The sequence below is a fragment of the Melozone crissalis genome, unplaced genomic scaffold, assembly GCF_028551555.1.
Source record: "Melozone crissalis strain CALT ecotype California unplaced genomic scaffold, PUWL_Pcris_2 ptg000019l_1, whole genome shotgun sequence".
Taxonomy (NCBI): Eukaryota; Metazoa; Chordata; class Aves; order Passeriformes; family Passerellidae; genus Melozone; species Melozone crissalis.
Window position 1 is genome coordinate 7683087 of NW_026535797.1, and position 25997 is coordinate 7709083.

The 25997-nt window shown below is 34.9% G+C and overlaps 1 protein-coding gene across 3 annotated transcripts in view; it reads right to left on the bottom strand.

Annotated features, from left to right (window-relative positions):
* The window catches only part of ATRNL1 (attractin like 1), a 428574-nt gene that overhangs the window by 237587 nt on the left and 164990 nt on the right, over nucleotides 1-25997 (bottom strand). For all 3 annotated transcript variants that reach the window (XM_054276784.1, XM_054276783.1, XM_054276785.1), the window contains exons 22-24: nucleotides 16165-16259; nucleotides 15453-15531; nucleotides 14099-14256 (exon numbers count right to left, since the gene is read on the bottom strand). In XM_054276784.1, the coding sequence (XP_054132759.1) occupies nucleotides 14099-14256; nucleotides 15453-15531; nucleotides 16165-16259 (332 nt within the window). The remainder of the gene's footprint in view (nucleotides 1-14098; nucleotides 14257-15452; nucleotides 15532-16164; nucleotides 16260-25997) is intronic.

Genomic DNA, 25997 nt, shown 5'->3' on the forward strand with positions numbered 1-25997 from the left:
GAAGAGCCATTAGGGTGGCTGGGAGGGGACAGAAGATGAATTTTAAACACAAAGAACAGAGCTTGCTTAGCCAGCTGAAAGGTTGACAGGCAATAGGATTGCCATGTATAAATACAAAAAAGGGAATATACACCAGGAATAATGAAGAGCTACTGATGTTACAGACAATGGTTACACAATAACAAATGTGTCTAAACAGAATGATTATATAAGGAAAAAAAGGAATTGTGAAACTATTTTACGTTCAAAGCATAAGGAAATCTGTTTTTTTAAAACAGATATATGAGGTTATGAAAACATTTGCTTAAACAGTTTCAGGTTTAACACATCCTGATAATGGAAAATATTATTGTCAGCTCTGACCCTATATAGATATTATGTCCAAAAAACTTAATTGTTCCATGTCTATTTGCGAGACTTGAAGCCCAGCAGATAAAGATTATAGCCCTCCACTTTTTGTGAATTACTAGTTACATCAGCAGTTAGTAAAATTAATTAAATTTATTTTAATTAAAATATTAATAATGGAATCAAATCTTGGATAGAACAATAATTAGTATGCAGGAAAACCAATGACTGAGAAGTTCCTGTTTCCTTCCCTTGGATAAGTTACTTTAAACACATAATTTTAGACACTGTTCAGGTACAAATAGTGTGTACAGAAAATGAATCAAAGCGAAGCCAAAATAAGACCAAAAAAGACAAAGCACTGTCAAAAGAACAGGGTGATTATATCCACGTTCAAGATGTCTTCAAGTATCCCTTATCTATGTGAACTTTAAACAAAACTCAAAGGAAGTGGATGTAAGGAGATCAGTAGCAGTCTTCACAAGGAAACAAAGACCCAAACATATCAGATTAGTGTAATTTTCCCAGCTCCTCAGGATGCCTCTTCTAGTTAGAATGGAGAAGTGAATTGATTACACTGCAAATAATACAGCTGCAATTGATTTTTCTTTTCTACTACTAGCCTTACCACAGATGAATACAGCTAAAAAAGATTTTCAAAATAAATCAAGTTTTGTGGTTAATGCCCACAGAATAGAAATGAAGTATCAATTAAAAAAAAAAAAAAAAAAAACCAAACCAACAATGTAATCACTGTACAAAAAAAGCATTATCAGCTTATAGTTATGAATACAGGTGTGATGTGAATAAAATAGCTTTTTGCCTTTTCTAAAGAGAGGGCAAGAGAAAAGGAAAAGTCTATTCTGGTGCACGTGCATCTTAATCACAAGAGTGCTGATACATCTGTGTCTTAGGTATATCTGTTGTTGAATCCTCACCTAAGAGCTGACAAGAGCACTTCAGAATGTGACTGAATGCCTTCATTTTGGCACGGATGCAGTGACACATTCACACCAGGCTCATGCTCAGCAGTGGAACAATAATGCATCCCCAATGAGAAAGCCAAAAAGTTCCTTTTAAATCTCTGAATAAACATTTTATGAATCTTTTCTCCACTGACATCTCACCTCCTACACTGCAAAGTCTAACAGTAACAATAAAAAATTGTGTATTTCTACCATTATATTTCAGCTTAAGTGCAGTTTTGCATTCTTTCCTCCCTTTTTACCCTTGCTGCTACTGAATAATACTCATAGAGTGTTTTAAGGTGGAAAACACCTCTAAGGTAACTGATGTGAACCATTAAGAGATGTAGTCCATCCTTGCTCTTTCCAATCTCTGGTCTGGACACAAGCACAGTCAAATTTTCAGTTTGGGAGTGTATATTTAAGAAATCATGCCATAATAGGGGAAAAAAGGAGACTATCCAGATGTCATTTAAGAATTATTTTTTCTTTATGAAGGCATATATAAATATTTGGCTCAAAATGCCCAACAGCTGAATAAATGCCAGAAGAAAATATCTGGCATTTGTATCACACAACTTATTATTTAGAAGAAATACCTCAAATTTATAACTATTTTCATTATTTTTAAAGCCTGGGGTTTGGAGGGACTCTCAAGGCGAATGCAATGAATTGCACTGAATTCCTGGTATGGATCTTAACATCTTCTGCAAACTCATTGAATTCACATTTTACTACACAGAGAGGTCATTAACTTTGAATGCTTTAAAGACAGGGCAAAGAAAGAATGGTTACGTTGCAGAGAAAATGACTCTGACTCTTCTCAGAGGTGCACAGAAAGAGGATGAGATGTAATGAACAGAACCTCCAACAGATACAGTAAAGAAAATTACTAGACAAGGATCTGAGCAATCAGATCTTACTTTGAAGTTTTCCCTGATCTGAGCAGAGAGCTGGACCTGAGACCTTGAGAGGTTCATCTATAAACTGTTCTGTTTCCCTGAGTCAGAAATTCTGACTCTTCCACTACAGATAACTAAAACAAAACTTTTATCCATGAAAATCAGTCATTTCTGCAAACCTCTCATATGTACGCAGCAGAGAATTTCTCAGACCCAACTGCTGAGAACAGAACAAAACCAAAATTACCTTAAATGAAAACAATTCAAAGCCTGCACTAAGATGGTATTAGGAGACAAAAGGAGTAATGATGATTCCACACACATACAAACAGCTTTTATTTCACTCATTTGAGAATATCTGACAGCTTGAATGGGTTTTCACTACCTGGACTCATAGTTAATATGGCAATTTTAACAAGACTGCAATCTGTAACAATGTCAGTCTTGTGTATTTTTCTTGTCACTGTAAGGAATAAGAATAAAAAGAAAAGACAAGAAAGTAAAATGAGGATATCATGAAACAAAAACAAAAAAGGAAGGAAAGAAACACACAAGATTAATCTTCCTCTGGTTTTTTTGTGAAGGATGTTAATGAAAAGCTAGCAGTGAAAGATGAGAGCAATGACTAAAAATCCCATAAGATAAATAATAATGTAGTAGTAGAATAGAAAAATCTGTAGAGCATGTTGGTCTAAAAATTCATTATATCAGCTTTAAGAATATATGTGTTCCAAACAAGTATTCTACAACCAGCAGATCTTAGACATTTTCACAGGAGATTGCTGCGCTCCATTTCATGTCTACATCTCCTAACCCATTCCTAACACATCCACAGAAATATGAGTAACAGAACTTACAGTAATTCTGGATATTTTCCTGTTTCTCGATATAAAGAGATTGTATTAATTTTTCTGACAAACTCCCACTTTGAGGAACTAGAATAAAAGTTCAGCATGACACTTATTAAACTTTTAACTAATGTAAAATGTAATTGTAAATAGAGATGCACATTTATACAAATGTGTTTCTAATGCAAGGCACAGCATGATTCTTAGATCTTAGTTTTCTAGTGCTATTTAAAGCTCCTGTCAGTAATTTGCAATAAAACAGTATCATCATTAATATGTTTTATTTGGCATGCTGAGGAAAGGAAGTGAAAATAATAGGTCACTTACAAAGTATGTGTATAGGAGGATAAGAGAAAGGTAAGAGTAGTAAAAGTGGATTTGGTAGTGTAAATGTGGAATCAAAGAATGAAGATGATTCTAAAGGATGTTATTCTGGACTTAGTGACACTAAAGAACATTTGGAGTTGTGGTAGATAACCATTAAATTCCCAATGCTGTGATGAAGGGCCTACGGAATTCCTGGGTGTATAGAGGAAAATACTGAATGTAGCAAATAGGATTGTGGTTGGAGTCACAAGAAGAAAGAGTAGGAAAGATGGAGCTAAGGCTGTTCTGCTTTCTTCAGCAGCACAGTGTGTCCATGTGGGAGCTGCTGAAAACTCCCTTCTTCTGCCCCCTCAAGTGCATCATTAACTCCACATCCAATCACTTGGAAAAGCACACCCAATTCTGGCTCCCACAGGTCCCAAGGGATACAAACACTGGAGGGTGCAGAGAAAAGCCAAAACAACAGTGGTAGAGTATATGGTATTTGCCACAACATCATATCCTTTATAGGAGGAAGCTCTCCTTTCTGGCACAAAATTATATTTCAAGAGTAGCCCTTGGAAAGCTGCACTTACCATGAATCAAAATTTTTGAATAGTGGCAATTATTGACAGTCAGAACTATGTAGCAGAAGTCAAGTGCACATCCCCTTTTTAGAAACATTTAGGCAAGAGTGATATTTTTTTTTCCCAGTATATGGTCTACTTCAAACTGCAATTAATTTATGAAAGCCTATGCTTTAGTTTATGTCTCATTTCAAATTATATGACCAAAGTAGCCCCTTCTGGATTTATCATCTATGAGATGTAACACCTAGGTAGCAATGAAATCAAGTGCTTACATGAAAAAGTAATGACAAGTAACTAATGCACTTAAAGGTAAATTTTAAAAGAAGCAGATGGCCTGCAAGCTCTCTACCCTCTTGCTTAATATGTTTATCTGGCTATCTATGTCTGATAATTGTACTGTCTCCCTGAAGGCACAAAATATGTTTGTCTAATTAGAACAAGCAGTTTATGGTTTGGGTTTTTTTAAATTTTCTTCAAAATACATCAAATAAGCTTCCTGATAATGAAGAATTCAAGAGATTTTTTTAAATGGCATCATTATTACAATTTAAAGGTCCTTAAAGCATCTCAAAATAAAACAATCAGCATTTTATAATGAAACTGGACAGAATTTTGTACCGATCATCCTTTTCCACAGTCTGAAGAAGACAGCACTGACACTATAATCTAACAGAGAGCACAGCACCTCCCCAGCATTTTCCCCAGTTATCAGCCAAGTTTGCAGGTCTGAGAATGTCTTCTTGATGAACAAAGTGCTTGGGACTCTGCTCAAATTTGTGCTGTTCCTTCTGCATTTCTCAGCAAAAGCATTTGTCATCTGTGACTTCCTCATATGTTCACACTGGTTAGCTCAGCTCAAGCCATCTATGCATTAGTTGGTCCACGAGGAACCACAGAGTGGCTTTGGTTTTTTAAATCCTGGAGTCTCACTGAGTAATATTTTATTTTGTTATTTCATCACAGAAATTATTACACTGGCCAAATAGTTCAGAGATTAATATCAAGCTTTAAAAAAAAAAAAAAAGAGAAATAAAATATCACAAGAAAAATACCCTGAAGAGCTCCTAAAGGTCAATATATGGCAACTATTTTCTATTCTCAAGGATTTTTTCTAGCAGCAGATATGAAGTTCAATTCCATGCATCTGTGTCTGCAATAACTCTTACACATTACAGTGCCATAAAAAATACTGGTTCAGTAAAATAAACATTCTTAAGTGTGAATGTTTGCTTATTCTTAATTTTAAAAAAAATTACACTAAGGATGCTGATGACACCTTAGCTCACTCCTAAGAATGCTCCTGCACATAAAGCAGTCTCACCTGTAGAAGCTTCAGTGCTTTTGGAAAACTGGGACTTAGAGAGCCTTGCAAACTCAGCTGTAAGCATTCCTACAGTTTTTAGCTATTTTGCCATGGCCTGAGGAATTAAGCTCTGAAGCTTTAAACAAAATCCCAGAACTGTATGTGCAGCCAGGGTTGTCAAGGCTGCCTAGCACTGGAAAGTTCTTTTTCCAGGTTTACTGGCTCAGAGCTCACCATCACCTTGTTGGTTCAGTGCTCAGAGGTCAGACTCAGCCTCCAGGTCATGGCACAAGTGCCCACAGGCTGCTGCTGCAGGACAATCCCATGATGGACATGAGCACCCAGAGCCAGAGGAGCTCAGGAGACACAAGAGTTGCTCCTCCTAACCCTGAAACTTCTGTCCATGTCAGGACCACCACAATATCAGTGATGCTCATCATCATCACTGCTCAGCAGATGTGAAGTTGAAAAGCATGGATTTGGCAGAAATCCAAATTTAAACGTTTAAGAAACACAAATCCTGTACATTGCCCACATTTTTCTATAAAATCCTGATCACAGAGGGCAACTAAGGTTGTATTAATACTTCTGACATAGGAGTTTCTGACAGCCACGATAAATAGTTTGAAAATACCTATTCTCTCCCACCAGTTTCCTATCTCCATTCTGATCCCCTATGAGCCAAACATTTACTTTCAAATAATTCTGAAGCCACTGTGTATGACCTTTATAGGCTTCTGCAGCTCAGCAAGGCATAGATGTTTTCTTCAGGGAGAATCTTAATATTTCAAAGTGTTTTTTTCTTATTATTGAACAAAAGGTTTTCATACCCCACCATTTGCTCCCACCCCAAATCCCAAGATAAAGAATTGATTTATTTCTTCTCTAGCTAATCAAAAGTCCTGAAAAAAACATAAGCTATCTGAAAGCAAACCTTTGTTTTGTATTCTAAATTTTCTAACTAAAATTTACTTCAGTATGTATATAAAAGAAATGGAGATTACAGATGGAAAAAACATCAATATCTACTTGCTAAACATATTAGGGAGATAATTTTTATTAGCAAATACAGTATCTATACATCTCTATTGTGTTATCCAACCATCAGTAGGTGATGCCTTGGTCTGCCTGGAAGAGAAAGCCTTACACAATTGGCACATTGGTTACATGAGTTCTTATCTCAGACATCCAAATTATACACCAATTAAAACTATGCATCACTGAGGACTACTTATCTCTTAATTACGTCTTTTGGTTCCCTTAAATCATCAGCTGAACTATTAACAGGGCTTCTGCTTTCTCAGAAATACATCAACTACGTTAAATATTTGCAGATATTCTGGTGGATCATACTGGTCCTTTTCTAAGGTGATTGGAAAAAGAAATGTACCAGGAAGAATAATGAATATCTACATTTATTGGAGTGATGTGGAAGTTGGCATGATATGGTTGGCAACGTTTTTCTGGTACATTTTAAGACTAATGTTAACTGTTTTGGCATTATTTAAAGAAAAAAGGTATAATCTAATAATCAGGAAACATTTCTCATTTTAGCAACACTTTAGGATTCATGGGAAGCATTTTGGAAAATGCTTCCCAAATTGGATTTGGGCACATTAAGCCATTGTGGAGTATCATACAGCCTTGGGATTTATTCTCCATACAATTGACCTTAAAATTCCAAGAAAATAAATTATAGATATTATAGATGGTCCACTTTCCAAGGCAAGGACTGGTGGGTTTCTGGCATTATATTTGATTGCCTAAGAAAGAAAAAAGGACCCATTATTACTGTAGCAGTTCCCATCTGGGTAGTAATTTTCAAGTACTTTCTAAAGTGTAATAATTGTACATGTAACAGATATACCTGTAATCTATGACTGAGAATTTTAACAATCATATTTAATGTGTTGAAAAACAGAATTGAGTTTAGCTTTAAGTACTAGCAATGAAGCAAATGGAACTTTACCTTACCTTTTGCTGTCCTGATTTCAATTTTAAAATAATTTTATATTTCTCTATTTAGAGTAATTTCTTTTTTTTGAAACTAACTATAGAGCAAAAATTCGATTCAATACATTTTAATCATATACAAAAAAACAATGCTATGGAAGATCTAAACCTGAATTTCCAGACTCCTTGCTGTCTAACAACCTAAACGCCATGAGCAGACAGGAGATTAGATGAGCCACTTTGACAGAATATTGAAGCACAAATGAACAGCCTTGTGATCTCTTATGGGGAACCCTGCTTCTTAAGATATACATTCTTTCATTCTAATTCCCTGTATAATTTTAATGCCTATATTCAATGAGTAAAAGCTGACAAAATACTAAACAACTTTTGTTCAAAATCTCTTCCAAAGCACTGTAGTTTACTAAATCTCCTGTTATTTGGACCACTTCCTTCTTACATTCAGATGGGAACTTGCATTTGCACTTTTTCAGTCTCATGTTCCCACCCCTCCTGCTTTTGGCACTGCAATTTCTCTTCCTTCAGAGCCCAGGACTGATATCACCTGATGCATAATTTGAGCACATTCAACGTAAATTTTGCATCCAGCTTTGTTGAGGATAATTTTTACAGCAAAGGAGGATGAGAACAAATGGCCTCAAGTTGAAAATGAGGATGTTTACATTGGATATTAGGAAAAATGTTTTCACAGAAAGGGTTGTCAGGCATTGGAACAGGCTGCCCAGGGCCATGGTGGAGTCACCACCCCTGGAGGCATTTGGAAGATGTGTAGATGAGGCAGTGGGGATGTGGTTTAGTGTTGGACTTGGCAGTGTAAGGTTAAATGTTGGAGCAAATGATCTTAGAGGTCTTTTCCAACCAGAACGATTCTATATTTCTCTGCTAATGATCATTATTATTATTATCATCATTATTATCAATCCTAACTTTTCATAATGATCAATATCATCATCCTTACTAAAACCTGAAACTACACATAAACCTCCATTTTAGACTATACCTCAGTCATCTATAAACAAATCCACCCTGTACTGCAGGTTGCCTTCTATTCCTGTTATTTCTTCTGTTCTGACAGAACTGTCACTGTATGACAGTTCAATGGATTTCCCACGGTTTTTGTTCTTGGTATACTACTTTCAAATCTATTTTAATAGCGGGATTTTACTTTTACTGTAAGAAAACATCAAAGTTGTTTTGGAAGTTAATGCATCCACTTCATCATCACTACCTGTTCAGTGTTTCAGGAATTATAGTGTCTCCATACATTGCTATATGCAGTTACTCAGCAGCCTCTATGAGAACCATTAAGGCACTTAGAAATTGAATTGCTCACCATAAATCACAGGCATTAAATTCAGGCATGCAATCACAGGTGGCACAGCTACAAACACAGCTACATGTGGATAAATACACAGCAAAGGGTTCACAATCATGACCTTAGCAAACATCAGGAAGGTTTTAAAACCCAAAAAGATCTGACCTTTACTTTTTAATTTAGTAATTAGGTTTGTGATACTGTTGTAACTTCTAATGGCAGTAACTGACATGTTTTACTTCTTGGAGCTTTTACAACATTTAAGTCATGTGTGAATGTTAAAAATTCAAATGAAGTCCAAAACAAAACCAAAAACCTGAAATAAATTATACTACACAGTAAATTTTATTACAAGGGTAGATATGCTTCTTGATTTACATTACACTCCTCCTTCAGTTGCTACACTCAAGCTATTAAGAGGGGAAAAAAACCAATTCTGAAACAGGAGACAGTAAACTGAAAGAACACAAGTTTCAGCTTTTAAAAAAAATCACTTGAAGATTTATATATGAAGTAGTTTTAACTATCTGTCGTGCTACATACAAATAAAATGTAAATCTTTACCATAATTCATTATTCTGTTCTGGTATACAAACTAATACATGGTGACAAAGACAGTTTTCATCAGAAACCACAGGGCAGAAAAAAACTGGAATTCCAAGTAGGCTTGCTTAAAAATATTAAACTTCTTCAAACACATCAGGGTATTCTACATGTACAGCAACATCCTGTCTAACTTCACTGCAACAGTAATTGTTTTATGCTGTGGAAACATGTTAGTTTAACTAGGCTATGTTCAAAAATGTATAACAAGATTTTTTTTTTCATTATACACAGACCTAATTTTGCCAGACAGTGCTTTGCTGCTGAGGCTGAACCTTACAATTTAAACTGACCCTCCCAATTAAAACTCAGACACTTGTGAATCTTTCATTTACACTTCAGGGAAGAAAGGAAATAACTAGTAGAACAGTTATTATTATCTCCAGATTCAGCTTTAAAATTGGGAGCAAATTTTGCTGCTCAGGCACAAGTTGAGATCACTTACAAGTTTGACAGTTATGAAGAGATATAGGTGCAGGAATGCAGCTGACCCTAAAGCAGGAATGTCACTGCTGTCCTTAGGGACAGCAATCAGACCAATAGCCAGGACAGTATTTTAAGGGTATTTGCTTTTTCATATGCAGGCACCACTTTCCAGAATATGGGAGAAAATTATGGGAACAAAGAAAATATGTCTGTTACCAGCTTAAACTACAAAAATCCCTTGCCATAAAATCAGTTTCCTGAGACTGAAGAACATGTTGTGACTGCTGTTATTAATATTTGCATAGCTGTCAGAAGCCCAAGCTTTATGACTGCTTACTACTTCAGGGACCATTGACCACTATTTGAGGTGCTGGCTCCAGTCTGAGTTACTGCTTCTCAATAAATGTTGCAGCCTTCAAATTCCATTATCAGTGGAGTCTGAATTATACTGACTCTCAAAATAAAATAAAAATGAGCAGAAACAAGTTATGGGGCTTTGTCATATATTCTGTTCAGAAATCTAGTCTATTTTAAGGCAAGAGTATTTTCTCATGGAGTCCTGTTTAACTGATACATAAGACACAATACACCTAAAGGTTTGGGACTGTCAAAGACAGTCAAACATAAGTGTGGATGCTAGTCACATACTCTTACTTGGACACTTCTGTTAACATCTGTTAACAAAGGTAATTTATAGGGATTTACCCTGAAAAGATGTAGAAACTACTGTTGTTTATGAAAGTCTCACCAGTTAAATTTAAAGGTCTTTATCCATTTTTACTCATCAGCAACTCTGAATTAGAGGAAATGAAGAAAAAGTGTGATATAAGCTGTTAGAGTAATTCAACAGGGAAATACCCAACATTTGTGTGCCAGTGTATAACTTTTAGATACTCCTGAGAAAAAACTGGCACCTGCCCATTTCACAGCCAGGTCAATAGACAGTAGATCTATTTGTGGAAACAGCTCTAAGCTGAAGATGTCCCACACCACCACCTTTCTAATGACCCCTTATGCAACTATGTCACTTTTCTGCTTCTTTCCTCAAGGAAGAAGAGATTTTACAGCTAAATAAAATCCCTTTAGCATCAGGAAATTTAAATGCAGTGTTTTCCCTTGAGGGCTGCAGAGATCACCCAGCTGTGTGCCCATGGACAGGAGGGTGATGGGAACCTGCAGAATATTTCAGTAGAGAGCAGCAGCACAGCTGAAAGAAACTCAGAATTTCCTACATAGTTTCTATGTTTTCCAAGTAATTCACTGCTGTCCAGTGCTGAAGAATTTGTATTCTGAGGTGATTGGAAAGACCAGTGACAACAATGAAATGGGTCACTGCCTATCACAGACCAGCACACCTTAAAGAGCTATTTTTATTAACACTAATCATCACATACCATTTTTTCAAAGCCAAGAAATCATATTTCTTAAGAAAATATTTTGGTTTAGAGCCACCAGGGGTTTATTAACATTTTGGAAAAAAAATCCCAGTTTGCTGAATAGGTAACATGAATAATAAAACTATCTGAGGAAGCAGCTGTGAGCCATTGATCCCAATAAACAATCACCTGCTGGGATGGACACATTTTTCCTTATAGCCATGAAAACCTTGGCGATAAATGAATGCAAAACCAGAGATAATATAGGTGACTTTAACAGAAAGTGAACCTACATGTCTTGTATAATGACGAGGGCTGTTTCTTTCCTATAGAAAATAAAAGAGCAGTAACTCCAACATCCAAATCCTCCCAATGAAAGATCCCAGAAATCTTAGCTCCAGTGCCAGCATAACAGGAGGCACAAGAGCAGAGAGGTGAAATGCATGCCAATAACACCAGAGGTAATAACATCAGTAACACAACTTCAAATACCAGTTTAAAAGGAAGTAAGGTCACTAGCTCTGCCTCCTTAGGAACTCATGTTTTATATAATGAATTCTCGATGAGTGGTGATGAATAATGGAAATACAGGAGGGCTGGTACTCAGACTGTACTTGAAAAATGCTCAATGTGCTGGAGTACTTAGTCCTCTACAAAAGCATTGTGTAAAAGGCATGTGTCAAATTTCATGTTGCTACCTTACTTATTAAATGAACAGAATACCTGTCAAGGAAGCCACAATAGTTTCCTCAGGATTAAATAAAGCCTTCAGTACTGAGTTAACACAAAATACCAGGTTTTTCCCAGCATGGTATGACCAATGCAGCGTGGCCATGGCAGTGAAAAGGACTGCAATGCAAATAGACAAATATCAACCACTTTTGCCTGATATGAAGGTGAAAACTGGTATGCTATGAGATAAAGATGTAGAAGAGCATAACGATTAGACCTGATTTAGTACTGGCCTTGGAAAGTTTAGCCTCTGATTGGAATGAACCATGACTTCCTTCTCCTAACCCAAAGTCATAGGAGGTTTCATATATTTTTAAAATTTCTACTACATGCAGAATTATAGTTAGCATGTAAAACAAAACTTGTTTTCTCATAAAAGCTCCCTGCTCCATTTATCATTTGAAGATTTTATCTACTGCTAGAGCACCAAACACAAGAAACATATACTGGTAATGTTGACTTCAGATATTTTCTCAGAAAAGAACAAATTACAGCATAAAAAAGGCTGAGAGCTAAATAATAATCTCATTAATTTAGGAAGGCAAATACAGAGGAAAAAGTTAAAATCCCAAAACACTTTGCCCGATTGGACCTCAGTATTCCTTCTCAGTACATAAAATTGAGTAACTTAATTTCTAGATAGAGTACAGACAGGACAGGAACGCAATAATCAAGCACCACCACATCTGAGGCAGAACTGTCTAGACTGTTGAATATCAATGTGCCTCTAAAAGAAGCACAAAAAAAACCTAAAACAAAAACTGTGTAACCATGGCAGACAATGAAAATTCTGATTTAAAAAAAGGAGGAAGGATGTAACCAATGATCAGGGATTCCCTCCATCAGGGTGTTATGCTGCAGTGGAAAGAGCACAAGGAGGAGCTGAGATCTGCCAACATCTGCCACAGAGCTGCACGTCTCAGGAATGCATCACCCTAATAATGTTTGTCTTACAATGATGGTACAGGCACCTTGCAGTCGTAAAGGTGAGAGGAGAGTGTAATGCATTTACAGCTGATATTGCTCCCTGGATTTGTTTAAGGAGCCTGTTTGGCAGCTGAACTTGTTCTAGCCTAAGGAAGTGGGAGAGAATGTAAAACAGCCCTAGTATGAAGACTAAAAGAAAGCAGTTAGTCTTCAGGATTGGTTTGGATTTTTTAATAAACTAGTAGAGTCATAAATGTTAGTAAGCTGAATAAATTCATCCTCTGACACCGTTAACACATATTTACAGTCACTGTTCAGGTATGATAAAGACAACTCTAGCTTTACTTAACACAAGAAAAACATTTCTCTGACACTTTAGTCAGAAGATGACGGCTTTAATCCAGAACACTTTATCATATATATCTAGACAGATGGATAGAATAAATTTCTGTAATTTTTAAAATGTATAAATATATACATAAACATGTGTGTGTGTGTGTGTGTGTATTTTTATACATAGATTATAAATTAAGGTTCTGTATTTTAGAAAAATATGGAAGTTTTTTCTCACCAAATGGAAATTTTATAGGGTATTTGTATGGCTAACTGCAAAGTATTTTGAACTTTTACTTGATTAATGATGAAGCAAATCATCAGGAATTATGAAATTATCTTTGCAACAACTTAATTTTTAAGACTTAATTCTGTAAGGGAGTTATAGTCAAAAGCCATTCATCCACAAAAGAAACTCTTTCATTGATGCAGGGCATGCTGTGTTCACAAGTGCAGCTATATTAATTATTAGTATAAATATTGCTGGAACATCACAGGCCAGGGAGGAATCATGATTACATTGATTTTTTCTGAGTTTGCTACTGTAGAGTATCTCAGTGCTCCAGAAAATACTGAATGAAATTGATTCCAGTATAGTCAAAGAAGAACATAAATTCTAATAAACTATACTTAGTCCTAACTGAAGACTGTGATATTGCAATCTGATACAGTCACTCAACATTTAAAATGTCAGAGGCTCCAAAAGCCAATTATTAACATTCAAATACCCAGGTACATATAGATTTGCATACCATTTTCTGTGTTTACATCTAAATGCTGAAGATATATTACAATTAAACACGTAGGTTCAACAATTTAAATTCAGAATATAAAACTGACTGAAGTCTGATTCACTACTAAATGCTAAAGCACAGAATCATGGAATGGTTTGGGCTGGAAGGAACCTTAGAGCCTCATTTCAACTCCCCTGCCATGGGCAGCACCACCTCCCACCAGGCCATGCTGCCCAAAGTCCCATCCAGCCCAAACTTAAAATCACACTATGACTGCCAGCATAACATAATTATTAGAGACAGAAAGTACAAAATGCAAATAACTCTATTTGTATACTTACTGCATGAGTGAAACCATGAAATTCAGTGTAAAGCTGAAATAAAAATGTCTCTAAAAGCACAAAGAAGTCACTAACCTGTATTTTGATTGGCCAGGAGAAATTGCTGACATAGACATAGAAAGTGATGTTTGGGTTGCTTCGAAAGTTAAATTTTTCACAGGAAAAGCTGTCTCTGTATTCCTTAATATTAACCTTGGAAACAACAGGAATCTCTTCTCCAGATATTGTTCCAGCTAAAAATTTTAAAATCTCAGGTGTAAATATACATATTGGATATGCATATTAATACAAAAATATTAATCATCATTAAAGATACCAAAGTAAATTTGCATAAGAAACATAAATCCTTAATTGCTTTTGGTGTCTTCCTCTAAAACAACCTCTTATTGTAGTTTAAATGACACATTAGGTGTATTTAATATACATACAGACAATTCACAGAAATTTTTAGTTTGGTTTCAAAAATTATATGCAAATTGGAAAAGTGACAGAAGAAGCATAATTTTACAAGATAGTTATTACGGTCAGCTTAACAGATAATATGCTTTTCTCCATAATTTATGTTTCATTTCAATAAACAGCTCAATAAAATCTGTAAAGGAATTTGTCGACATCTTACACTTTTGCTGTCAAGTTTTAATTGTTCATGAATGCGTTAATAACGTAACTAGTGATAAACATTTATTAATTTTTGCAAATAAATGAGTGACTGAGCTAAGTTAAAATAAAGGAATAAATAGAGTTTACTAACTGTAGTATGGTAAAGTACTTCAGAAATGCATTGATGAAGAAATTCATGAGTTTAAGAGAAACTCTGAACCTTCTTTAAAAAGATTTTTTTTAGTTATTTCATTTTAAGCATTATGCCTCTCCTTGGATGTGTTTTCAGAAAGTCAATAGAACCAATTCAGAAAAACTGTCTAAATTAAAACAAAGAAGAGTAATGGGGTTCAAAGTTGGAGAAAAAAATAGATAAGCAGTTCTTTTTATCAGCATACACAGAAGAACTTTATTGTTTGATATCAATGTAAAGGTTAATAATTAAATTTTTAGCTTGAACACTGAAACAAAGAAATAAAGTCTCAGTCTCTGCAGTAGTTAAGGAAGCAATTTATCTTAATTAAAATCACAGCATTTCATAACACTGTCGTTTTAAAAATTTAAATACGCTACAAGCTTTTCTTACCAATGCAATTTTAATTGAATAGGAGAGAAAGTCAACATATTAATGAAGCTTTATTCAGATTGCAAATTATCATCTGAGGTTTAAATATTATAATTAATAACAGCATAATGATAATGGCAAAAGAACACATTTGGTAAAGTTTTATTATCAAAATTAGCAACAAAGAGACAATCAGGTTAAAATAACTCAAAGGATCATGAAATCATTTGGGGAAAAACTCATCATACCAAAATTCACTCTCACCTGTAGAGCCAATAGACCACGTAATATTGAGGTTAAAGTTGTTTGACGCATTAATTGATATATCCAAATTTTTATTTGACTAGGGGAAAAAAAAAAGGAAAGTTAACAAAACATATCAGAATGTATTGCATGTAACTGCACATACAGCCTTTTAATCATTTTCCACTTTTCATTTTAAACATATCTAGAAATGGCAATGCTCCATGGCTAAAGGCAATTCTCTCTCTTGCTTTGGTAAGAACAATTTGGTAAGTACAATTTAACATATACCTAGACCAGTTATGTTTGTAGTTTGTCGTAAGTATAACAAAACATTTGTATTTAAAAAATCAAATCAAATAAAACATATGGCAAATGCCTACATTCTAATCACAAGCCAAAAATTTTATTTTTCGCAACTAAAAATTTTTTCTCAACAGAAGGGTATACCCCTTCAATTCATCTCAGGAAAATATTAAACTTCTTATTCATGGGAGCAACAATAAAATCAACCAGCTGATAATTTTTCAGAGTATTGATTAAGCTGAAGTAAATCTACCATATAGAAAGTGTTCTCAATGAAAGCACTGGACTAATTTTGCAGCTCTCAAAAAATGTGAACTTTCTCTAAAACTTTATAGACACTTCAAAAACCTTTAATCAACATCAAATACAATGCAAATCTTAATTCTGAATCTCTAAAACTTAACTAAAATTATTAACATTTTCTTACCTGTTCTGGATTTGCTATAAAGTTTATGGCAGTGTGATGACGATCATCCTCTTGTAATAAGCTGAAGGTAAACTGATAATCAATCAAAAGGCTGTCTGTAGGCAAAACAAAAATTTAAAATAATAAAGTGTATACATATTAATTCTATATTATGCAAGTACCTCAAAGTTTACCATTCACATTGATTTCAAAAGTCATGGAGAAATCTACAAGTCAGAATTATTGACATGCATTTCACTGTTGAAGTGTTTGCATTATAAAGTCTTGAAATTATTAAAACTAAAATTAAGTTAACAAAAAAAACTAAATTAAGGAAAAATCTTCTCAATTTTTTACCATTACAGTTCTACAGGGATCAAATCTTCTATTTTTCCCTGTCTCACAGGAAATAAGGAGGTGACTTATAAGTGTACATGATTCTGATTATTATTTTATGCATGTTAAAATATGGCAAATCATCTCTGGTGCTACAACCCAGTGAATACTTGTACAGCATTATTTTGATCCTGGTCTGCTGACATTCTGCTAGTCACCAACACCACACAAACCGTGTAACAAATAAAAAATATGTGATCATAAAATCAGTAAATACAAAGAGAGTGAAAGATTAAGTCAAAGCAGAAGAAAAGCTGTGTCAGGCTTTTGTTGGATTTAATAGTTTGCTTACTGCTGACAATCACCTTTTCTGCAGCAACACATCATCTGAAAAAACTACACTCTGTTGTATCCTATGGGAAGGCTGACTTAGAAAGAGAAAAAAGCCCACTATATTGTCTTAACAGTTAAAGAAAATTGTTTTGGTTTGGTTTTGTTCAGGGTTTTTTGGTTTTTTATTTTGTTGTTTTTGGTTTTTTTTTTTTAATATTGAGTGTGGAAGGAAAAGTAGAAAATAAAGGTTCATAGAATATCCTGAACGCAGAGGAATCCAAAAAGGAGTGACATGAAAAGAATTACCATGACATTCAAAGGTGAGAAGTTCACTTTCTCTAATATTAGCCATCACAGTTTGTTATTCAAATAAGAATAAACTGATCTACATGTCTTAGTTAACAAATTTTGACCAGGTCTCTGCACGTTTATGAAGGCAAAAGATTAATAAATATGAAATTAAAATGTCCCATTAATTTATTGATAGCACTCTACACTTCTATAGTTATGCAAATCAAATTAATAAATTTCATTGACTATTGTGCCATATCTCCATGCGTAACAATAAGATGACCATGGTACCAGAACATCTTTAAATGTAACAGGACAGGAAAAGACGGCAAGTAAAGATTGACCCCTATTAAATGTATTAACAAACCCTTTAATAATCATGAGTAGAAAGGGGGAAAAGTTAGGAATAATGTATAGAAATGCTCAATCTCCTGATCTGGTCAACTTGGAGCTCCTCAAAATACAGATAACTGCTTCAGCAGTCAATGAATCTTTGCAAACAGATTTATTGCAAAGGTGTGGTAGACCAGCACCACAGAAAGCATTCCTACAGAATTCTGGCTACATCAAGGGCTAGAAGATGCAAGAAGCAGCACTGACAAGCTTGGACAAGATATCACTAATTTTCCCATAAGATATGGAAAATTACCGCTTAAATATGTCACAGTCTTTTTCCAAGCATAAAGTGTGTCCTCTCAGAGATGCAGACTATCAGCCAAAAAACCAGAAATCATTTATAGATAATATCCCATCATAAAGTAACATTAGAAAGACACATAGGACTCTTGTCTCCCAGTCATGAATGAACAGCTCTTCTGCATACAAGTTTAAAAAAATTAAAGTCATTTACTTTTAAAACAATATGACCTTTTTTTCCCCCTGGGGTTTATTGTTGTTGGTGGTGGTGTTTAGTTCTTTGTTCTTGGTTAATTTTAAAATAATTTTTAAATTTATGTTTTACTTGTTAATAAGCCAACAAAGTATGAACTGATGTTTCAAGGAATGCAGGAAAAATTCTGACACTTATAAAAGAATTTAAACTACAGCATTTCTAATAAATTTACCATCTGTAACGAATCAGAAAATTAATTCCACTTTTTTTATTGCATTCTCACATACAATACAGTTGATAGTAAATTGTGAAAAACAGTAAGAGTTAATTATGTGTAGAGGCTCTCCTTTTGTACCCAAGATATCTCAAAGTTTTTTACTGCGTTATTAATGACTCTATTATTTAATGGTTGATCAATTTGATACTTCATTAATAGCAGGAAAGTTCAGTAGGAAGTTGCACACATTATGTCCTCTGTAGCACTCAAAAGCCTTGAACAACACAGCTTCAAGAGCAGCTCTGAGAACCAACACAAGAACTCGCCTAGGGATTCCTCAGAGTAGCCAAAGGATCCCTAAATTACACCAATTCCACAGAGATCTGCCACAGGACAAACCATTAAATCCCTGTTTGGCCATGCCTGGGTGGTGTAAAACAGAAACATTTATTCCTTCAGAGACAATTCCAGCTCAGGGAAGGTACCTAAGGTGAGCATGACTCGGATGAAGCAGACAGCAGGGCCTGAGTGCAGTTGGGTCATTCAACAGCACAAAGGAGCTCAGGTGCAATGAAAGAACTGACACTGAGCAAACACTCCTTCCCATCTTTCCGAGGACTGCAGAAGTTTGCTGAAGAAATTTCATAGATTGGAGAAAGGTTCACAAAACTTAAAGGAAGATTTGTCTGGACCTATTCTGAAGGTGAAAATTCCAAATCTTTGAAAGTCTCTAAAGTTAGATTTTATTCGAATATAAATTAGCAGAAGAATTAAAGAAGAAACTCAGAGTAGAAATTAAAAGGGATTGTAAAGACTCTACGCATTGCACCCTGCTGTTGTCTCACTGTCCTTCCTCACTCTCTCCATCTGCTTCATTCTGTAACTTAGGAGACTCTTCCCCCACATGTATTCAGGAGCTCCCAGGGAAAATATCACCTCCCTCTCCTCCAGAAAGCTCCACCTTCTGCAGACTGAAGCAGGCAGAACAGCTTTCCTCCCTACTGCCAAACCTCCTCCTGAACATAATATATGCCAATGCATCGTGAGAGCACATAAACTAAGCAGTTACACAGCACATCACACCATATTTCCCAATTCATAGTGCCATTCAAACTAGAGAGCTTAGCCTCAACAGCAGTACAAAATTTAAACTAAAAGTCAGTTCTAAGACTACGACCAGTTCTGAAAAGCTAAATGTAAAAGTATCCAACAATATAATAACTAAATGTAGAAATAGATGTGTAAAGTACATTCAGTATATCCTGTTGATAAATATGTATATGTTGTGTATATTTATAACAGAAATTTAGAGAAGCCTAAGATTCTACTCCATGTGGGTTTGTTTCTACTTTAAACCTTTATGCAGCCACCATAAAAAATTTTACCCTTTACATAAACAAATGAGACTTTTCGTATTTCTGTTTATCAAGACAGAAACACAACAAGTCTACTCATCAGGTGACTCAAAGCAGCAGGAAGAGAGAATTTAAAGAGCCATTTTCTAGCCTATAATCTCATGAACTTTTATAACTCCCTGAACTTTTATGTCTAAAGTTCCATGGGAAAAGTTTGTAAGAACATGGAAACCTCTCCACAAACTCAGAGCTCAGCTCGCAGCTCAGATTTTAGTTCCCCAGCACACAACACAGTATTTGGAATTCACAAGCTGGGTTTTTTGAGCCAGGAGTCAGCTTAGAACAGTCTAATACCTATGTTTCCAGGCATTTCACTTTCACTTTCTCTTAGAGATCAATGATTAAAGTACAAAAAAAGTGTTGGGAGATGGGACCACAATACCACCCTGACATCATCAATGGTCAACTATTACAAGGACTTATGTTATTGAGTTTTTTCACATCTCTATTTTGATTTTTTCAAAACCCTTGACTGCTTTCACAATCAAAAGGAGTCATTAAAATCAATTCAAAATGCCAGTAATGAGCATGTGTGAGAACATAACAATAATTAGGTGAAGAAAGATATTTAATGAAATAGGGAAAATTAATTTCAAAGCAATCCTTTAACTCTAGTATCGCTGTTAATTTTCAAGAAACCTCTCTGTTTCATTAATAAAGGTCAATGACTTCTGATAAGAATTATATGGTTTAATATGAAAGTTTTGTACTCATTCAAAAAGGCACAGAACAATTCCCATACTCAAACTTTTGTATTGGAAGAAAACTCTGATTTTTAAAACTACAGAATACTCCCAAAAAAACAAAGGCCAGAAAGAAGTTCTTCAGTATTTCTATGGTGCCTCTATATTCTGTGAGACTATATAATTACAATGGTAATTACTTTTAAAAAAGGTAATTAGATTGAATATGTTTAGTATAAATTAGTGACAAATTTATCTATGAAAAGGTATGGTACAGGGAAGTATTAAGACTGTAAAATGAACCACTACAAATCAAGGGTGCCTGTCAATTATTTTTGGGTGAGTGCTCCCCTAATGGGCAGCTATTCAACACTTTGTTCCATGTTCAGTACTCAGTGTTGGGCCCATGCCTCATTTACTACATGCTACACAAGCCCTTTTCTCAAGATGGAATTAATTTCTAATTTGGCTTTCTATAGTATTCATCACTATAATTTTCTAAGTTCTTCACAAAAGTTAATGAATTTGTTACAACATTACTGAAGATGAGAAGGCATTTGAGTGCCATTTTATAGGACAGGAAATGAAACAAAGAGACCAAGGACAAAACCATCTATTAAAAATGAGCAGCCAATCTGAAATACCTGGACTTTGATTTTTCATAATACTTTGAATTACATAACACTATGTATGAAGATTGTTATTTGGTAGCTCCTTCCATCATTCATTGTAATTCTTTCCACTTTTTCAACAAAACAGGAAAGGAACACACATTCAACTTTCCATTACATTATCACTGATTCATTCTCTACAAATTCATTCAGCGCATTGTGGAGTGAAAGTTCCTTGGGAACTGGTATATAGCAATATTATTAAAAACTGTGCAATCATGCTCTAATAAAGAAGCAAATATAAAATTATTGTGACAGCAACCTTCATTCTTCCACCATCCTGCACCCACTGCCTATGCAGCATATTTCAATAAAGGGGGTTTATTAAGTAATTTAAGAATCAGGCTGGAGTAAATTTTAGAGAACCACTTCTGAGCTATCTTTTACTTTGAACAAATCATTCCAAGAGACTATCCCAGTTCACTGCATCTCTCAGCAGGAGGGAAGAATGAAGCTAGGTTCCCAAAAAGGGAGCAAGAACATTCCCAACTGGACACACTCAGGGCTTTTCTAACTTTGGTCACTGGCCATTCTCCCCTGGTTCCTCTCACACAGTTTCTAAACACACATTTTTAAAGCTGAACAAAATGGCAAAACAGTTTCTTACATATACAGAATTTCTGTGAAATGTCTATTCATTTTAGCTCCAAAAGTTTAAGTTTAGCAAAAGATCTAAGCCAAAAGTACTGCAATGTATATCAGCCAGATTTACAAAAAGAGCATGGAACTAGACCCACCCACCCACCCACAATATAATCTCATTCTCAGCTACAACCTAATTATCCCATTTTTAAAATATTAGGTGAGGATCACAGGATCTTTCTCAATCAATGACTAAAATAGGTTTTTTTCACATTTTTTTCTGATAAGAAGAATAACTTCTATTTTGTGAATAAACCCCTCAAAAATCTAGTGTTCTTTTATTTTTACTTGAAATCACTTAAAGTTGTAAGAACCTCCATCATGATTGCAACTTCAGACTCGTCACAGTCTTCCCACACTCTTCTATTTAAGGATCTGTCTATTCATGCTGAATCTAAAATTCATACTCTCACCTCTTCATTGCACAGGCAGTTCGTCTCTCTCCTCCTCTTTCTAGTGATTGGTCTCTATTTTCAGCTAGATTTTGTTGAGAACAGAACTATTCATATTCCTCTCTATCAGTAAAAATGCTGCTTTTGAAACCAAGTACCATTATCAAATGCTATAAATCATATTCATTTCTGACCAAAATGAAATTCTCCTTGTATTACATCAAAGTTGGGGGTTACCACCAGACCTATTTTCTGTCAGGATAATTATTTTGAACTTTCAGAGCAGCTGCCTGATTCATTCCACTGTCATCTGTATCTAGCAGTCATCCATTGCCTCATTGTCATTTTTATATTGAATATGTTTGTGTCTGACATTACTTGTCCATTGTGATAAAACAAAAAGTCATTTACTGTGAAGTCTTTACTAAAAACTTGCATTTTATTATATATAATCAGAGCACAATGAGCTTCAAAAACCCCAGCATTTACTATTTATATGCCTTTTTCCATTTCAAGAAAGAGCATGGGAGAATGAATTTCACATAAGTTCAAAGTCTTTAAAAACATAAAGCAATTGAAAGTCATTGTTCCTTTTACTAGACTTTACAAAAATGTACTGGTCTAAAAAGCCCACAGAAAGACTGAGGGATTAGTGTCATAATCAGAAAATTGGGTAACTAAGTTTTATTTTAAATAGAAACCTTTTATCTTATTAAATTCTCCACTGCTATTTGGAAAGGTTTGATAAGTTGTCAGTTTTGATTCTAAGGGAGGGCCAGAAAAATCTACCTGTATTAGAATTTTCCCAGCTAAATTTTGCTTATTTTCTCAGGCCATTCTGTATTGACTAAAACTTTCAGTGGATGACAGAAATGCATCATGTTCAGAAGGGTAACTCTTGACTTTCATTACTGAAAATAGAAAGACCTAGAAGGTTCATTAAGTCTGGACGTTTAAGTTTTACAAGGCTAATTAGGTGAGATGTATCTTGCCATAGTTGTCACAGAAGTGCAGGTAGGAAAATGTCATGGTAAACAAAGCTGGGCTTCTGGTTGAGATCTAAAAACTGAGGTACAGATAGAGTCTCCTGGGGCCTTTTAAGCATGCAACTTTAAGATGATGCTCCTAAAGTTTTAAACCCCAGACCACAGCCAATTATTATTTTTCCTAAATATTTCATTAAACTCTTTACTGAAATGCTGTAACAACTGATGAGTTTGCTGTGAACAGCTGCAGACCCTTTTCCAGCTTTGCTGAAGAACATGATTTATAAACAAAGTGTGGAAGGCAATGGCTAGGGAATTATGAGCAAAATACTAGCAAAAGAAGCAGCAACAAAGAAAAATAAGTGCACCAATCAGCAGGTATCCAAATGCCAGTTGTAGGAAAAGGTCTAGGTGTCTCCAATGATGGAACATTTCAGAACTCACAGCCCAGTCCTGTCAGAAGTGTGTTATTACTTGACAGCAAGGAGTACTTAATAAATGTACTTTTGTTTTGTCACACTGGACCATCTTTGTAATCCCTTAACTCTTGTAGTATTCATAAAGTGTTAAAAGAGTGAGAAAAAAATACAAATAAAAAGCCAGGGGAAAAAAGGTCATTATTATGGAAGAAATTAAAATTTCTCTCTCCATGATTTTTTTTCATATTGATCTAAATGCATCACCACCTTTGTAACACTCATATTAATATTACAACTCTAACACGTATTTTTCAATATACCAGCATCAATACCCACTAACCTGATTCTAATTTACTGCTTTCATTATATAGTCTCTACACACTGAGGAGATCTCTGATCTGCTTGTTCTGACAACAGAAGTGGCACATCTAAGAAACAACAGTGTTAAATTATTGTTTGACTTCATGTATTATTGCCAAAGAGGGATGTTTCTTGTCTAGGAAAGCAGTAAATGGAAGCAGTCAGATTTTCATGCTATTTTAAATCTTGCTCTCATAACTTTCAGTTTATTGTATAATCCCTAAAAGTCTACTACATCTCCTTTTAGAAATGATTTTTTGAGAAGCTTCTATTTATACATGGATCAATGCTGAAAATATGGGCATGGCAGAAGTACAAATGTAATTTTTAAATTGTTTATGCTTTTATACAGCTATATACTCAAGCTTTGCTAGAAACTGGGAACAGTCAGAAGTTAATCAGACAATAACTTCTACATCTTTATTAGCAGAGCTTTTATCCTGCTTCTCAAATAACCAAACACAGATCTTAACAATTAAAGAACAACCTCCTGTTACTCAGGTCTTCCAAGGAGACAGAACGCACACTTTATAAATTGTCTATAAATATACATAGATAAATACATGCTCCTGCAATATCCCAACATTTTCAAAATTCTCTTCTTTCCCTTTTCTCATTATTTAGCTGAACTTTGCTTAAGAAACCCTAAATCCACAACCCAAATGTCAGAACACACCCCATGTTGCTTGACTCCGCATGACTTGTACAAACAGCACAATGTAACTTCAAGTTGAGATGTTTCCACTTTGCTGTATTCTCAAACCCTGTTAATTTGTTAGTTCTGAGAAGTAAAATCTCTCATAGCAAATAAATCCAGATCAGGAAAATTGCACTTCATACTGGATAGAAATTATGTCATATACCTCACTGAGCAGTGTCTCTGTTATAAAGTCACAAATTACAAGTTACTTGTACTGTAATAAACACAAAATGCTACATCTCCATGCAGTAGAAACACAATTGCATCACAGCTTTGAAAAGAAGAAGAACACAAACACTTTTTCCTTTAAAACACCATTAGGTACTTTTAGAATAAAATCTGTTGATTTCATTAATAACATTCTCACTCAATAACATTGCTCATGCTAAGAACTGAGTGCCAACTCAGCAAAAAATATTGATAGAAAATTAAAATTCCAAACACTCACAAATGAAATTGTGTAATGTATCTGTAATATTGCCTAATCCATTTTACACAGCCTTTAAAACAGATAGGAGGAAATATCTCAACCCTAGTATAGAATAAAATACAGAGTGAAAAAAAATAAAAATAGAAATAATAAACATTCCCCTACTTGCTACAAGTTTGATTTGTAGGACTGGCTGTCAGGTACATAAAATAATAAACAGTTTGGTTAAAATAAGCAAATTGAAATAACAGAGGAAGGAAAAATGGAGCCCCAAAGGCTGTTTTCCTCAACCCCAGTGCAGTCACCCATCCTTCAGAGGAGATTTATTCTTTGCCTCAGAGAGGAAACATTGGCCACCATGGCAGGGCTCACTGACTCCTTTCTGAAAGTGACTTGGAAAACTCAATTTCCACCTGAAACAGCTGCCAGCCATTAAAAGAAATATTATATTTTCCTGGTGTTATTTTTTTCTATAAACCAGGAACGAAATACAGCTGTGCTTTCATTATTCTTTTTTTTTTTTTTCTTTATTTGGCCATGGAAAGAAATTACTGTGAACCAAAATGTGCAAATAGAATAAATCTCTTCTTTTATTGTTATGGTTTGGTTGGCTTTTTTCAAAATAGCTTAATACAGACCAATTGAGACATACCATTACTCATTGATACGTATCAAGCACAAACTTTTTGACACAGATTCTCTGAGAACTGAATTAGCATGTGAAAAGGAACAGCAAACTGTAGCAAATACCGACAGTCTGTTTGTTCTTGGTATTTGAAAAGCAGTAATTGTTCCTATCACTGCAACTGACCTTCACAGGCCAGAGACTGGCAGGCAGTCCTTGCCAACAGACATGAAGTGACACATTTGCATGATGGAGCCATACACTGCCTTCCTTAGAAGTTTTCCATTTTTCTCTTTCCACCATTTATTCTGTTGTTCATTCTAGCAATGACCTCTCCATGTTCTCTTTCATTAGCCACTCCCAACATCAGAAAAGGCTCTAGCACTTTAAAATCTGTCTGGCCACATTTTCAAAAACAAGTACAGAAGCAGTATGTATTTCTATTCAACAGAGGTAGAAATCTAAAATTCTCATATCATTGATGAAAAAAAGCATGATATTGTTGCTCTTTTAAGACTTTTC